The sequence below is a fragment of the Crocuta crocuta genome, unplaced genomic scaffold, assembly GCF_008692635.1.
Source record: "Crocuta crocuta isolate KB4526 unplaced genomic scaffold, BGI_CrCroc_1.0 scaffold755, whole genome shotgun sequence".
NCBI lineage: Eukaryota > Metazoa > Chordata > Mammalia > Carnivora > Hyaenidae > Crocuta > Crocuta crocuta.
This window is the reverse complement of record NW_027531305.1, coordinates 470740-486989: the sequence shown is the minus strand read 5'-3', so window position 1 is coordinate 486989 and position 16250 is coordinate 470740. Positions and strand designations below refer to the sequence as shown.

Genomic DNA, 16250 nt, shown 5'->3' with positions numbered 1-16250 from the left:
TGCAGTGAATGAAATGAAAGTCCAGAGAGATGGCTCCGAATCCCTAGCCACTAACTATCTATGTTAACCTTGAGCAAGTGATTAAGCCTCCCCCCACCCCAGTTTAATGGAGATACAGCTGACACAGGGCACTGTGCATGCTTAAGGTGGACAGCATGACTTGACTGATGCCGTTGTGATGAAGCCTTTCTTGACTTCAGCTTCCCCATCTGTAAAATGAAAAGCGTTGCGTGGTTTTCTCTCTAGACTAAGATTCTGCGAAGAGTAAAACAAGATCACTTTGATAGTGTAAAGTGCGACGTGACTAATTAACCACTGCCTTAAATAAGAGTAGGGCTGAGTCCAGTGTCTATCAGGTGTAAGGCAAGCTTCTCCCGTCCTCTCTCCAGCCTGGTTAGGGAATCACAAGTACAGAGGGGGAGTCAGACGTCCTGAACAGATAGGACGTGGCTGGTGACCATGTCAGGTAGGCTGAGTTTTGTTTGCTTGTTTGTTAAAGTTTATTTATTTATTTTGAGAGAGCGAGTGAGCAAGCACATGCATGCAGGGGAGGGGCAGAGAGAGGGAGACAGAGAATCCCAAGCANCCGCTCCTTTGCCAGGTGCCTGCCTGGTGGCTGGCAGCCTGTCAGCCTGGCCTGCCCAGTGAGTGGGAGAAAGCCCGGCGGTTGCTACCAGGCCCTGGAGGGCAGGCAGTTCTGGAGTCCCAGCAGATGGACCCTGGCCAAACTACTTTGGGTTCTGGGAATCCACTTTCCCTCTCTTCTCACCCTCATCGGCCCACTGTCCCCCGAGATAGGCAGTGTCACAGAAGGGGGCACCAAAGAGCACTGGTTCTGTGGGACTTTGAATCTTGTGAGAGCAAACCTTGGTCTCCTTAGCTGTAGAAGGATCACCTGCCTGACCCTGGGCCCGGTCTAGTACAATCTGTGCCTCCCCAATGTCAAAGTTCCCCTGACCCCTGACTCTGTCCTGCCCTCCTTCCTGGGGGTGTGAGACTGCCCTCTCCCTCTCACCCGGGTCCTTGGTAGTCTTGACCCTCTCTCTCCGTGGGCCCAGGTGGACAAGGCGAGCATCCAGCACGGCGGGGAGAGTGTGGCAGCAGTGCTGAGGGCCCATGGCGTGCGGTTCCTCTTCACGCTGGTTGGCGGGCACATTTCCCCGATACTGGTGGCTTGTGAGAAGCTGGGCATCCGTGTGGTGGACACACGCCACGAAGTCACAGCTGTCTTCGCCGCCGATGCCGTGGCCCGCCTGACCGGTGAGGGCAGAGCAGAGAGGGTGGGGGGCTGGTGAGAACGGGATGGGGAGTCGCTGCGGGGGCACAGAGTTCTTTCAGAGGTGGCCGGGAGGGTGGGCAGGGCTGTGATGGATTCTGTATTTCAGGGACGGTGGGCGTGGCAGCGGTGACAGCGGGCCCTGGCCTCACCAACACGGTGACTGCAGTGAAGAATGCCCAGATAGCTCAGTCTCCAGTCCTGCTTCTGGGCGGGGCCGCCAGCACTCTGCTGCAGGTGCCCTGTCCTTGGGTGGATGGCTGGGATCCCGGGGAGCCTCAAAGGGCTCGTGTATTGACTCTCTGGACTTCTCTGTTTCCACCAGAACCGGGGTGCACTCCAGGCCATTGATCAGATGGCCCTGTTTAGGCCACTGTGCAAGTTTTGTGCTTCTGTGCGGAAGGTGCGGGACATTGTGCCCACTCTGAGGGCTGCGATGGCAGCTGCCCAGTCGGGTACCCCAGGTAGGTGCTGGGCGGGGGGGGGACTGGGCAGTGGTCAGGCCCTAAGGCCTCGGTCCACAGAAGCATGGTAGGCTCCGTGTCCGCCCTGCCCCTCTGCAGGCCCAGTGTTTGTGGAGCTGCCCATCGATGTGCTGTACCCCTACTTCATTGTCCAGAAGGAGATGGTGCCCACCAAGCCGCCCAAGGACCTCATGGGTCGAGTGGTGTCCTGGTGAGTTGCCTCCCTCCCACCGTGCCCTCTCCAGCCCCCTGCCCTTTTTTGTTAACTTCCTGCCAGCCTCTGTCTCTCCTTTGACTCATTAATTGGTTTGCATATCAGTTGAGGGGAGCCAGCCTTAGGAAGAGCATTGGGAGATAGAGGGACGAGCATATGCAAAGGTCCTGAGGTTGGGAAAGCCAGGTAGCCTCTGTGGCAGCAGCAGGTGAGCAAAGGGGAGACGGCAGGGGCTGAGCTCAGAGCAGCTAGCAGGGGCCATTGGGAGGACTTGGGGTTTTGTTTTTACTTTGAGATCCATTGAGAAGCATTATACGGCCTAAAGCAGAGGTGTGGGACACCCCAATTCAGGTTTTTATTATGTTCCCTCTGACTGCTGCTGAAGGATGGACTGTGGGGAAGCTGGGAAGCCAGGGAGGAGGGGTCGTAGGCTGTGGGAGGAGAGGCAGTGGTGGCCTGGGGCCGAGTGGTAGCTACCGGGGATGCAGAGGTGGGGGATGGGGGAATGCAGAAGTGGAGGATGGGTCACATACAAGTGCTCAGACCTGTATCAGGCCAGAATAAGGGATAAGCTTAATGGTTTTTCGGGAAGAGCTACAAGGTTGAGGGGGGACTTCTTTCCGTGGAAAGAATAGGAAGGGGTTCCGTGCCGGGCCCCAGCCCCAGCAGAGGTATCTGGTTTCGGTCACCACCAAGATGGGCCTGGCTGGAATGGCACAGGAAGGAGAGTCGATTCTCCTCTTCCTTCCCCTCTGTCCCTTCTCTTTGCTTATCCTTGCCCTTCCACCTGCTGTTCCCCTGCCACATATTTAGCAAGTGCCACAGTGTGCCCAGTACCAGGATAGGCATGGACCAGACAGTCCCCTGCACACGTGAGGAGCCCCTTGAAGGCCAGCTTCTGTTAACTTAAGCTTTATTCACATATCTTTTATAACAACCCTGAGTGAAGATGGTGTGGTATTACTACACCCATTTCACAGATTGGGTAACTGAGACCCAATGGGGGTAAATGACTGGTGGGAAGTCATCCAGCTGGTTNAAGTCCAGAGAGATGGCTCCGAATCCCTAGCCACTAACTATCTATGTTAACCTTGAGCAAGTGATTAAGCCTCCCCCCACCCCAGTTTAATGGAGATACAGCTGACACAGGGCACNGGTAAGTGCCATCTGCAGTGAATGAAATGAAAGTCCAGAGAGATGGCTCCGAATCCCTAGCCACTAACTATCTATGTTAACCTTGAGCAAGTGATTAAGCCTCCCCCCACCCCAGTTTAATGGAGATACAGCTGACACAGGGCACTGTGCATGCTTAAGGTGGACAGCATGACTTGACTGATGCCGTTGTGATGAAACCTTTCTTGACTTCAGCTTCCCCATCTGTAAAATGAAAAGCGTTGCGTGGTTTTCTCTCTAGACTAAGATTCTGCGAAGAGTAAAACAAGATCACTTTGATAGTGTAAAGTGCGACGTGACTAATTAACCACTGCCTTAAATAAGAGTAGGGCTGAGTCCAGTGTCTATCAGGTGTAAGGCAAGCTTCTCCCGTCCTCTCTCCAGCCTGGTTAGGGAATCACAAGTACAGAGGGGGAGTCAGACGTCCTGAACAGATAGGACGTGGCTGGTGACCATGTCAGGTAGGCTGAGTTTTGTTTGCTTGTTTGTTAAAGTTTATTTATTTATTTTGAGAGAGCGAGTGAGCAAGCACATGCATGCAGGGGAGGGGCAGAGAGAGGGAGACAGAGAATCCCAAGCAGGCTTCCGCAGTGTCGGCGCAGAGCCTGATGCGGGGCTTGATCTCTGAGATCGTGACCCGAGCTGAAATCGAGAGTTGGACACTTAACTGACTGAGCCATCCAGGCGCCCGAGGTAGGCTCCACTTTTAAGCCTAAGTTTTGTTCCGTGGCCGTGACAGCAGCCTCTTTGTTCACTGGCTCTGCACCCCCCTCCCCCACACACAATTTCTCCTCTCTTGGCTTGCCCCTCCTCAGCCCTTGTAGGGCTGGCTCTCCTTTGCCTTTTCTTTCTGTGTTGGGGTTTACCATGGTTTATTCCTTGGCCGTTTCTCATTCTCTGTATTCTTGGTTCCTCCTTAAAGGAGAAACAGAAGCCTCTGGTTCCGACTGCTTTCTGCCAACATCCTCGTGTCTTGTTCTTGGCTGGATTGGATGTTTCTTGAGGGCAGAGAGGGGCAAGATTTATCTCTGTCTCCAAGGCCCTGGAGGCTCACATGAAAAGTCAGGGCCCCATGTCTCAACAAGTAAGGAGACAGAAGGAGGTGTCAGAAGCCAGAGGAATAGGCTTGAGTGCCGGGGATGTTAGCGATTGAGCGTTTTGCGAAGTGCTTTATATGCTGAGTGGATAGATAGTGATCCTAGGGAGAGAGAGTCCCGTTTAACTTTACAGAGGAGGAACCTCAGAAAGGTCAAGTCACTTGCCCAGTCGCACAGCTAGGAAGCGGCGGAGCCGCGTGTGTCTGACTCCGCAGCCGTGGCCCTGGCGCGTGGAGATCCTGGCACTCCGCATCTGGGCCCCTTGTTTCTGAGGGTCTGTGTCAGGTTGGGTGGTCACCAGGAACTTCTGAGGGGGAACAGGCGGCCGGAGACTTGGCCACTGGGGTTTGTCTTTACGGGGTGTGGCTCACTCACTCCTATGCTTGTCTGACTTCCTGCCTCAACCCTGGCCTCCATGGGCCTCCTGGGCTCCCCGAACCCCAAACATTAATGCCGGTAACCGCCACTTCCTCTCACCTTTGCAGGTACTTAGAGAATCACCTGGCCAACCTCTTTGCAGGAGCCTGGGAGCCTCGGCCCGAGGGGCCTCTGCCTCTGGACATTCCCCAGGCGTCCCCCCAGCAGGTGAATCGCCTCTCTTCCCTGGCCGAGGACCCCCCCACCCGGCAGGATGGCCTCTCTCTGAGTCAGCACTGGGGCCTGGATCGTGGGGGCTGATGGTGACTCACACGGTTGGCTCTTTGAGCCCCATCTCTAATCCCAGGTTCAGCGCTGTGTGGAAATCTTGAGCCGAGCCAAAAGGCCCCTTATCGTGCTGGGGAGCCAGGCTCTGCTGCCCCCGATCCCTGCGGACAGGCTTCGGTGAGAACCCTCAGCCCTGCCCTTACTGTCCTGGCCCCGGTGCCGGGTCGCCTTGTGGGGTGGGGGCATGCCCGTGGCTACACTCCCCTCTGCTCTGCCTGGACCCGCAGGGCTGCCGTCGAGACCCTGGGCATCCCCTGCTTCCTGGGAGGGATGGCGCGAGGACTGCTGGGCCGCAGCCACCCGCTCCACATCCGGCAGAACCGCAGCGCTGCCCTGAAGAAAGCAGACGTCATCCTCCTGGCAGGTGGGCCTCGGCCTCCTCTGGCCTGTTCCCTTGCCCTCCCTGCAGGCACCCCCCCCCCCCCCGTGGCCCTGCCCCTCCTCGTTAGGTACTTAACTGGCACCCTGCCCTCGCAGTCTCCCGCCCTCTTACCTTGAGCGCGCGCCCTCCCCCTTGCAAGGGTTTGGACACAGTGCACCTGAAACGCAGGGAAGTTCTGGCAAGATTGCAGTCGTGTCGTGTGGCCCCGCTTCGCACACAGGAGGGCGCACGGATAGTGGGCCCCGGTAGTGTCACCTTCAGCATCTGCATAGATGTGCCTTATGCAGGACTGACACCGCATGTACGTGCGGCGTGCGCGTTTTCATGCAGAGCGTTTGGAGTCCTGGCTGGTGCATAATAGTCGCACCGGTTCACTGTTGTTTAATAACCATCCCTAAACTCAGTGACTTCAGATGAGCTTATTACTGGGGCGCCGGGGTGGCTCAGTCGGTTTCAGTGTATGACTTTGGCTCAGGTCATGATCTCACCGTTTGTGAGGTTGAGCCCTGCGTCGGGCTCTGTGCTGTCAGAGCCTGGAGCCTGCTTCGGGTCCTCTGTCCCTCTCTCTTTCAAAACTAAACATTTAAAAAATGGACTTCTTATTTCTCAAGGTCTACCTATAGTTTAGGTGGTGGTTTTTCTGCTGTTGGTGGGACTCGCTCATGAGTCTGCAGCTGGGGTGGCAGGAAGGCATCCGGGCTGATCCGGGGCGGGCGGGCGCACGTCCTTGGACTCGGCTGACTGCACGCTGGGCTCACACGGCCTCCGCTGGGCTAACTTAGGTCTCTGACTCCTCCGTACCTCTTTCTCATCATCCACCAGGCCAGCCTGGGCTTGCTCACTTGGTAGAGGGTGAGAACGTGCAAGAATGGGAGAGTGAGGTTTTTTAAGAGAGAGACAGTGGAAGCCACGGGGCTTCTGGAAGCCTGGTCTCTGCCGCGCCTGCCATCATTGTGTCACAGCCTATTGACTAAGGCGCATCCTGAGGCCAGCCCAGATTCAAGGGGTGGGGAGATGCGAAGTCACCGTGGGCGGCACTGGTGCGGGGAGAAAGGAAGAACGGGGTCACCCTGGCAGTCACTGTGCCATGCTGGCTGAAGGGAGGTAGTGGGGCGCTGGCCCTCCAGCCATGGAGACACTGCCTCCCCCTCCAGGAATTGTGTGCGACTTCCGCTTGTCCTATGGCCGCGTGCTCAGCCGCAGCAGCAAGATCATCATTGTCAACCGTAACCGGAAAGAGATGTTGATGAACTCAGACATGTTCTGGAAGCCCCAGGAAGCCGTGCAGGGTGAGCACCCAGTGGCCCCGCCTCCGCCCCCCCCCAACACACACACGCTCTCGCTGGTCCTGCCCGTGGCCTCTGCCGCAGCTGGCTTGAGCTGGGTGCTCGTGAGCGAGGCCCGGCCCCTGCCCCAGCGGTCAGCTCGAGATGGACGTTTGGCCCTCGGACTGATGGGTGCTTCCGGCTGAACAGATGGCGAGGTGTGCGTAAGAGGGGAGGGCTGGGAATAACGTGCAGGGGATCGCGCCCCTGGCTGCAGATCCTCCCGTGCTGCCTGCTGCCTGGAGGGCAGGGACCTGCCTCCTTGGCCCCCGAGGCTTCTGTTGTCCTGCCTTCCCCATTCAGTCTGCTCCCACAGCCTTTTTGTGCTCTGCCGCCCCTCGATGCAAGGACACTGTGCAGCAGTGTAGGCCACACAGAGCTCTTGGGTCAAGGAGAGCAGTGGCACCGGGGCANCGCCTCCGCCCCCCCCCAACACACACACGCTCTCGCTGGTCCTGCCCGTGGCCTCTGCCGCAGCTGGCTTGAGCTGGGTGCTCGTGAGCGAGGCCCGGCCCCTGCCCCAGCGGTCAGCTCGAGATGGACGTTTGGCCCTCGGACTGATGGGTGCTTCCGGCTGAACAGATGGCGAGGTGTGCGTAAGAGGGGAGGGCTGGGAATAACGTGCAGGGGATCGCGCCCCTGGCTGCAGATCCTCCCGTGCTGCCTGCTGCCTGGAGGGCAGGGACCTGCCTCCTTGGCCCCCGAGGCTTCTGTTGTCCTGCCTTCCCCATTCAGTCTGCTCCCACAGCCTTTTTGTGCTCTGCCGCCCCTCGATGCAAGGACACTGTGCAGCAGTGTAGGCCACACAGAGCTCTTGGGTCAAGGAGAGCAGTGGCACCGGGGCATTCCAGTTCGGGAAGGTCCGCTGTAGCAGCTGGTGGGCAGCGAGTTGCGGCGGGCAGGGGGAGGCCGTGGCCCGGCACACCAGGCCAGGGCAGGAAGGGCAGGGATGGACAGGGAGAAGAGTCTCCGCTTCTCTGAGCCTCCGTGGGGTCACTTCTAAGATGGAGGTGATGGGAAGTATATCACCGGCCTGTTTATCGGTCACTTCAAAAACGATGTGCTTGGCTGATGGAGGTGTTTTCAGTGGTGTGTTTTAGAGGCAGGGTTGACAGCACTGCCTGGTCTGGGGTGTGGGGAGGAGGCAGGCGACAAGCCCGCCCTGGGTTTCTGACCCACAGAGTGCTTCCTAACCCTCCCTTTCTCCGGCCTTGGCTGCCCTGCCCTGCCCTGGCGCACTCTGGGGCGTGTGTCAGCTCTTCAGCTCTAGCAGCATCCCCGGCCCGGCACCTGGCCTCCTGCGGGGACACTGCTATTGGATTCCTGCTGTCCCTGGGCCTCTGGTGCTGGAAGGGCAGGAGGCCACTTCCCCGCAGCTGTATCCTCTTCCTTCCCTAGGAGACGTGGGCTCCTTTGTGGTGAAGCTGGTGGAGGGCCTTAAGGGCCAGACGTGGGCCTCGGACTGGGCAGAGGAGCTCCGGCAAGCTGATCGGCAGAAGGAACAGACCTTTCGGTGGGGGCCGGGTGCAGCGGACGCGGGGGCGGGGGCTGTGGTCGGGGGCTCCTGGCAGGCTCTCCTGCTGGCCCTGCTGATGTGCACTGCTCTCCGGCAGTGAGAAGGCACTGATGCCCGCAGGCCAGCACCTGAACCCCGTGCGGGTGCTGCAGCTGGTGGAGGACACTCTGCCTGACAACACGATTCTGGTGGTCGATGGTGGAGACTTTGTGGGCACTGCCGCCCACCTGGTGCAACCCCGGGGCCCCCTGCGCTGGCTTGATCCCGGTAAGGGGGGGCCCTCTGCCTGGGACGGCTTGTACCGTCCGGGCCCTTTTATACCCACGTGCTCTTGGTTTTCCTAGGGGCCTTTGGGACTCTGGGCGTTGGTGCAGGATTTGCACTCGGGGCCAAACTGTGCCAGCCGGAGGCCGAGGTGAGTCAGGGCGCTGGGGGCAGGAGGCCTGCTGCGTTCTGGGTAGCGAGATACTCAGGCAGCCTCGGTCTCCGCTCAGGTATGGTGCCTGTTTGGAGACGGGGCCTTTGGCTACAGCCTCATTGAATTTGACACCTTCGTCCGACACAAGGTGACTGGGCTGCCCCGAGGGAAGCGGAGAGCCTGGGGTTCTGGGCGATGTCGGGATGCGCAGGGCTAGGGAGGGAGCTGCTTCTGTCTGGCAAAGGTCCTGTCCCCGTCTTCGTCCTCTGGCTGGCCAAGCCTTAAAACTGAAGGCTGTGGGCTGGCCTCATCCTCTCCCTGCAGATCCCAGTGATTGCCTTGATAGGGAATGACGCTGGCTGGACCCAGATTTCTCGGGAGCAGTTGCCCTGTCTGGGCAGCAATGTGGCCTGCGGCCTGGCTTACACTGGTGAGAGGCCTGGGCAGGGTGGAGAGAGGGGGAGGCTGTTGCAGGCCTGGCTGGGCATGTGTTCCTCTCCTGGGCTGCCTGCATGGTGGGCTGGGTCCCTGCCACCATCTGACGTGACCTCCCCTTTTAGATTATCACAAGGCAGCCGTGGGACTTGGGGCCCAGGGCTTGCTGCTCTCACGGGAGAAAGAAGATCAGGTGGTCGAGGTGCTTCGTGACGCTCAACGGCAGTGCCGAGATGGCCACCCGGTTGTGGTCAACATCCTCATTGGGAGGACAGACTTCCGAGACGGCTCCATCGCCGTGTAGGGCCTCATGGGTCAGTACCCTTGGCTGCCTTCGCACCCCCGCACTGCGCCTAGCTGGCTTAGAGTCTCATCCTTGCCTACCTGGGCCTGGCCTATTGGGTCCGCTGACTCTGCAAGCCTCCCAGAAGACAGGGTGGGGCTGGAGGGGTCAGAGCTCAGAGAGGCTCCCTGGCGGCACCCAAGAGCTCCCAGGCTTTTCTCTCTGCGGGGCACAACTGCCCTTTGTCCCTTCCTCTCTTCCACGCTTAATAAACCACCTCTGGTCCGTGTGGGCCCAAGTACTCATCCCAGAACTTGTGCATATTGATTTATTTGTCCACAAAGATGGAAGTGAGAGAAGGTGAGGGAGACAGGAGGGGACCCTACTCTCCCATTGTAACTCTGGGGCCCACTGAGGCTCCATTACTGGGGATTTTAGGGTGTCTGGCCACTACGAACTCTTTCCCTCTCAGAGGTCCCTGAAAGAGCCCCCTACGCCTGCTCCAGACATGTCCACCCACGCACACTAGTCCTCACACACAGACACACACGCACGGAGGCAATAAATATGTTCCGTACCAAAGTGCCCCCAGCCCGACACTTCAGGCGGGGCCCCTCCACAGGGAGGTCTTGTAAGTGCTCATTTCTTCAGGGATGCGGAGGAAGAAAGGGGGAGGGGAAGGGCCAGCCTCTGCTATCTCCATTTCCTGGTTTGAGGCAATCACGGGGCTTTCCCTGGAAGAGAGGGTGGGGAAACCAGCTATTTTTCTAAAAGCCCCCAGCTGCCCTTATCCAGGCAGAGCTCAAGATCGGGGCTTTCCCCCACCAGGCTTCAAGTAGCACCTCACCATATAGTCCTTGGGCCCTCCAGGGAGGGGAGACGCAGAGTGCAGTGCTTAAAGCTAATACTGAATTGGTTGGCAGCAGCAAGGGGGGGGGGGGCTCACCATCCTGGGGGGATGCTCACAGTAACTGGTGTTTCCCTGGCTAAGAAGAGGCAGGAGAGGCCAGCCCAGCAAGCGGGAGAAGTGCCTTTGGCAGCAAGGGGAGAAGCCCTTGGTACTCAGAAAAGACGGCCCCAACGGCTGGTCCCGAAAACCCCCAGTCCCAGCCTATGCAACCAATGGCCCAGCGCCGAGCACTGGAAAGGAGTAATGATTCTCAGCGACGGGCTGGCTGGTCACTCGGCAGCTCCCCAGCAACCGGGACCAGGGCCTGAGAGACCGGTCTGGTCCCTCCCGTGGCTGGGCCACGGCCTCGGCAGCCGGGAGCACGGGCCGCGGTGACCGGGGTCCCGCCCGGCCGGGCTCAGAGGCACACGTTTATCTGCTTGGAGAGCTCTCTCTCCAGGTCCAGGATGAGGGCGTCGAAGTCTTTGAGGTTCAGGTGCGGGTTGAAGGGCGCCTCGAAGTCATCTTCGAAGTCAGCGGCGCCCGCCGGCTCGCCCGCGTCCTCGTCCTCGTCCTCGCTGCAGCTGCCCGTCACGTGCTCGTAGTCCGGCCCAGACAAGAAGTCCCGCCCGCACGGCAGGAAGTCCCGCCCGCAAACGCTCCAGTCACCCGCGTAGCGGTTACTCGGCGGGCTCTCGGGGCCGCCCCGGCCGCGGGGCCGTGTCACCACTTCGGGGCCAGCGAGTGGCAAGTGCAGCGACGGCTGCCGTTTGGGCCGCAGGTACGGGGCGGCGTCCGGAGGCTCCGGGGGCCTGCGGGGATCTGCGGAAGAGGGGCGGGACTCGTGACGGCGTCACGCGCCGCGCGGACGGCCAGACCTCTGATTGGCTGCCCAGGTAACCAGGCCCCTGATTGGCCTGACGAAAGAAAAGACCCGCAACCGCATCAGGAGTTTACTGGCGGCTGGGGAACTGGTTGCTTAGGCAACCGGCCCGCTGAAGGGCGTGTCCAGAGGCGGGGCCTCTGACCGCGTCAAACTTGGATTGGCTCTATCTAGACGGGGTTGCCGGGGCTACCAGGTACCGGTTTACTCTGTCAGGGGGCGTGGCATGCCTGCAGCCCGAGACTCTGATTGGCCGCTCGGGAAAGCGCCGCTGCGGCGGCCTGGCCTTGATTGGTGGTGCGGGCCGGGGGCGGGCTCACCTGGCCAGGCCTGCAGCAGGTAGTGCAGCACCTCGATGTGGCGCTTGAAGTCCACTGCATTGGTGAGGCCCGGGCCAGAGCTGCGGATGCGGGGCCTGGCGGGTGACTGGCGCGCCGGCAGCAGCACGGGACCGAAGCACACGGCCAGGTTCTGCGGGGTCATGCGGTTGTGGGCGTGGAAGGAGGAGACGAGGCGCAGGTGGTCCAGGAGAAGCGTCAGCGTGGCCTGAGAGAAGAGGGTTGGGAATCGTGGGGCTGGCCGGTCCCCTGTCACACTTGGGGGAAGACTCGGGCGGCCCAGAGTGGGGAAACAAAATCTCATAGCTGGTTGATGGCCCAGCTAAGGCTTTGATACTACTATTATGACACCATTTTGCTGCAGGGGACACTGAGAACAAAGGTAACTTAGTTTTGGAATGGCAGAGCTTAGATATGAACCTACTCCTCTGTGTGTCAGGGCTCGCATTAATACCGTTTTACAGCTGAGGGTACTGAGCCACAGAGCTCTGGCTGGGACTTCTCTAGGATTCCACAGCCAGGAACCTCCCTTGTGGTAGCTTGACAGACCTGTATTCAGAGCCTCCATTTTTGTGATGTCCTTGGCTGTGCAACCTTGGGCAACTCACTCAACTGCTCTGGGCCTAGGTTTCCATAGCTATGAAGTGGGGATGCTAATAGCACCTAATAGCCACATGCTCATGCACATCATGGGCTCAGGTGTGGGTGAAGCACTCTACTGGTGTCAGCCCCCTCTGAGTGCTCCCCACTCCCACCAGGCCCAACTCACCCTCTCCACATCCGGCAGGCAGTTGAGGAGCCCACGGGTGCCCTCAGTGCTGGAGGGTGCCCTGCTTGGGGGTCCTCGGGCCATGGCTTCCAGCACCACCTGATAGAGGGGCTGGGTGATGAGCGGTGTGGGCAGTTCCCGGAGATAATCCTTGAGGATGCCTGTGGACACAGGGCCCACTCTGGTCAGGGCACCCCTGGCTTCTGAGGCTGGAGGGGTCGGCTGGGGCTGGGAGGGGGAAGAGGAGGACAGGCACAGGGAGATGAAAACAAAGCCAGAGAGAAAAGGGTGAGGTCCCAGAGGGACCACAGGGACTCCCTCGAGGTGAAGGTGGAATGGGGAGCAGGCGGGGGTAGGAAGGGGCATGCTGACCGGTAATGACATTGATATCAGGATACAGGTCCTCGGAGAGGCAGACGGCTGCACTGTCTCGCTCAAAGGCATCCCGAAGTTCTTTCTTCACAGCTGCCGAGCCACACAGACGGTAGAGCCCCACCACCTGGGGGTGGGCGCAGAGAGATGTCTTCTTGCTAGTGCTACACACTGATGGGGGCCGGGCGCGGGGTGAGGGCTGGAGGCCTGGGTCAGGGTGGCAGTGGGCTGAGGGCTTGGGGGCTGGCTGCCCAAGCTTCACCAGCTGCCTTCCTGCTCCTCTGACGCCTGCCGTGGTGTCCCCACCTGGCTCCCTGAACAATCCGGCCCTGTAAACCCTCTGCTTGGGGCACCGGTCCTCAGGTCACTTGTCACCCCCTCTGGGAAGTCTTTCCTGACTACCCCAACCAGAGGCCAGGTCCTGCTTTAAGGACCTGCTTTCTCCCTGCTTCTTCCCTCTTGGCCCAGCCACAGTTTTACACTTGTGAGTTACTGGGATCATGTCTTTTCTCCCATCAGACTCTGAGCTCCAGAAGGTCTGGGACCCTGGGGTCTGGGTTCGGTGCTATGGTCCAGGGGAGCCTCCTGCCCTTGTCTAAGTTGGGATTGGAGCTAGGAGTGTCCAGGCAGCGTGTATGTGTGGGGAAGGCCTGGCCCCCGGATGCCCTGGGGGTGTAGGTCTGAGGTCTGGGGGCCAGCTGGGATGGGGCCAGGGGCTCACCCGCAGCCCTCGGCGCTCGATCTGCCCAACACACTTCTGGATGATGAGAGGCACCTGGCCGGGGGGCTTTTCCCGCTCCACCAGCAGCGGCAGGGGCAGCCCGAAGACGCGGGGCTCGGCTGTGCCCGGTGCTTCCTGCTGCTCTGACAGGGTCAGCTTGGCATACAGCAGGCCCTGGGGCTCCAGGCGCACGGCCAGTTGCTGGGCCTGGCACCCTGAAGACACAAGGGGGCCTGTGGGATCTCCCCCGCTACTCCAGGCCACACCCCCGCCCCCGGACACTCTGGGGGTAAAGGAGAGCCGAGTCCTGTCCCAACTGCTCCTCCCTTGCGGCCACGTATCCTACCTCGGAAGACCGTGGGTAGCAGCACGGTGCCCTGGGCGCAGGGCCGGTGCCGCCGCACGCCGGGGTCCCATGCCAGCACCAGGGCGCGCAGCAGCCGCGCAGCCTCCAGCTCCAGGTGGAAGGTGTGGTCCAGCCGCAGGAAGTCCGGGCCCCCCCTCAGCGGTCCTGTCCGGGCCCGGGCCACCCCGTCCACCTGCAGTAGGCAGCAGAGGTCTCTCGGGGTGGCCCCGGGGGCCGGCCGCAGCCCCCCTAGCCCGTATAAGTGTAGGCTGAGGCGGCCCCAGAGGGCGGCAGGCGGTGCCCGTGCTGGGGGGCCCGCCTCGTAGGGCCGGAAGGCAGTGGGCGATGGGGGCCCCGCTGGGCGCTCTGGAGAGTCCCCGTCACTGAGGTAACCGGCCCGAGGGCCCCGTGTGGCCCCAGCCCCTGCCGCCCGTCCAGGGGCCCCCACACTGCTGTCCAGGTGGTAGCGGCTGATGACCGAGCCCTCGGGGGCGGCCCTCTCGCGCTCTCGGCCCGCCCGGGTGCCGCGCAGGCTCAGGCGGCGTCGAAGGTCAGGCAGCTTCTTCATCTTCATGGACAGGCGCCTGGCTGGGCCGGGGGACTTCGTGCGGGAGGCTTTGGCTGGGGGGCTGGCAGGGGCTGCGCCTGGGGAACGAGATCTCAGAGTTCAGAAGGCTGGGCTTGGGACCGGGGTGAGGCTGGTGGACATCTGGGAGGGCGGACGTCTGAGGCTTGTGCTCACCTTGTGAGGCCGAAGCCGGGGCCTCTGGCAAAGCCGAGCCTGGCTGTGGCCCGGGGTGCTCAGGTGCCAGCGGTCTGGAGTCTTCCTCAGGGATAGGGTTGTACCAGATCTCACCCGCGGGCTCCCCACTGCCAGGCGCCCTGGGCCCCAAAGCAGCTTCTTCTGGTGGCTTGGCCCCACCCAGCACCCATCGGCGGCTGCTGGGCTCCAGGCTTTGCAGGTAGGCCCCCCGAGCTGGGCTCCGAGATGCCTCGGGGCTGGGGGGGGCCTCTGCTCCAGCCTGGGACCCTTCGGGGGTGTGGGGCTCTGGCTCTGGAGGACTGGGCTCCGGGCGCTGGGCTGGCCGGCCTGGCAGAGAGCAAGGGGAGTGAGACCCAGCTACTGCCTGCCGCTCCCAGGGCAGCCCCAGCGAAGAGCTCTGTCCCCATCAGGGGCCAGGGCTGGGGTGCGTGAAGCACTGGCATTCACTCCATTTGTTTGTTTGGAGTGGCTGGGCACAGGCCAGCAGTCTCATTGGTGGCCAGCCTACAACCCCCCCACCTTAGTTCCTGGGGACCCAAATGGGACTCCGTCTCTCTGCCCTTCAGCCTCAGGGGTCCAGTGGGGTTTCTCCAGACCTGCGCCCCACATTCTCAGCTCTACCCCCCACCCCTGGCATGGAATCCTGCTCCCGCCCCTTCTTACTGGGTGGCTTTGGGCAAATTGCTTTCCATCTCTGAGCCTCAGTGCCCTCCTGTGAAGTGAGGGGTGGGGAGTCAGTGCCCCCCTCCAGGGAGACATCAGAGAACTCGGCGCGGGGAATGCTTCCTAGGCATCCGGGTTACGGTCAAGCACAGAGCCCACAGGGAACGCTGGCTGGCTCCCTTAGGAAGACAGGAGCAGGCACGTCTACCGCTGGGTCCTCTCATTCCTGCAGCCCCCCTCCCCCAGCCCCCACCTCTTAAGAGCCTGTCTTCCAAACTCTTTCCCCATCCTGGAGTGGGCCCTGTCTCTCAGCGCCGTCCGGATCCCCACGGTCAGCGTCTAGGCGCCTCTCCTCTGCTCCACCATCCTCCCCTCTCTGACATCCTGGGCTGTTTCCTGTCTGTGTTTGTGCGTGGGCACCCATGTCCCTTCTCTCTGCTCTAGGAACCTTGGGAATCTTTGGGAAGGGCTGGGTGGGGGCGNGTGGGCCCTGTCTCTCAGCGCCGTCCGGATCCCCACGGTCAGCGTCTAGGCGCCTCTCCTCTGCTCCACCATCCTCCCCTCTCTGACATCCTGGGCTGTTTCCTGTCTGTGTTTGTGCGTGGGCACCCATGTCCCTTCTCTCTGCTCTAGGAACCTTGGGAATCTTTGGGAAGGGCTGGGGGGGGGCAGGATGGGGTCAGATGTGAAGTCCTCAGGCCTCCCTCCTTTAACACCTTCCTTCCCGGGACTTTCCCACGCAGCTCCCCCGTTCCTTAAGGTCCTGTCTTGCTGGCTGGTGGACTCCCTCCTCTGGTCAACTCTGATTTCCAACACCCTGGACTCTGTCTCGGGGGTGTCTATTAGTAGCATAGTCCAAAGAGCTGTTTAAGTCACTTCATTGGCTCTGGGCAAATTACCCAACGGTTCCGTGCCTCAGTTTCCCCTTCTGTATAAAGGGGACAGTTTCCTAGGGCTGCCTAAGGTGGGTGCAGCTGCAGTTACTGGTTAATGGGTAGGAGGGGGCCGGCGGGTGGCTACTGTGGTTGATGCACCGCCCCTCTCCCTCCTCTTCAGGACTTCGCTCCCCATCTCCCATTCTGGGGGGCGCAGGATGTCCCCGGCCTGGCCTGACTGGGCCCGTTTACCAGCTTCCCACCTCCTCCGCCCCTCCGCCCTCCAGGCGCTCGGTCTCGGCCCCATTTCCTGTCAGGGGCGAGGCCCCCCTCCCGGGCCTCC

The 16250-nt window shown here is 60.9% G+C and overlaps 2 protein-coding genes across 3 annotated transcripts in view; one reads left to right on the top strand and one right to left on the bottom strand.

Moving 5' to 3' along the window:
• The window catches only part of HACL2 (2-hydroxyacyl-CoA lyase 2), a 13484-nt gene extending 3883 nt beyond the window's left edge, over positions 1-9601 (top strand). For both annotated transcript variants that reach the window (XM_077771584.1, XM_077771585.1), the window contains exons 7-16: positions 4710-4809; positions 4949-5046; positions 5157-5293; positions 6466-6600; positions 8035-8149; positions 8250-8419; positions 8497-8567; positions 8647-8718; positions 8895-9000; positions 9131-9601. In XM_077771584.1, coding sequence (XP_077627710.1) covers positions 4710-4809; positions 4949-5046; positions 5157-5293; positions 6466-6600; positions 8035-8149; positions 8250-8419; positions 8497-8567; positions 8647-8718; positions 8895-9000; positions 9131-9309 — 1183 coding nt within the window. In that variant the 3' untranslated portion in view covers positions 9310-9601. The remainder of the gene's footprint in view (positions 1-4709; positions 4810-4948; positions 5047-5156; positions 5294-6465; positions 6601-8034; positions 8150-8249; positions 8420-8496; positions 8568-8646; positions 8719-8894; positions 9001-9130) is intronic.
• A 9-nt stretch (positions 9602-9610) lies between these two features.
• Positions 9611-16250, bottom strand: part of SYDE1 (synapse defective Rho GTPase activating protein 1) — a 12025-nt gene continuing 5385 nt past the window's right edge. Inside the window, exons 4-11 of the mRNA XM_077771628.1 lie at positions 15033-15155; positions 14349-14696; positions 13607-14251; positions 13261-13475; positions 12540-12666; positions 12168-12328; positions 11381-11606; positions 9611-10999 (exon numbers count right to left, since the gene is read on the bottom strand). Of these exons, the coding sequence (XP_077627754.1) occupies positions 10596-10999; positions 11381-11606; positions 12168-12328; positions 12540-12666; positions 13261-13475; positions 13607-14251; positions 14349-14696; positions 15033-15155 (2249 nt within the window). The 3' untranslated portion in view covers positions 9611-10595. The remainder of the gene's footprint in view (positions 11000-11380; positions 11607-12167; positions 12329-12539; positions 12667-13260; positions 13476-13606; positions 14252-14348; positions 14697-15032; positions 15156-16250) is intronic.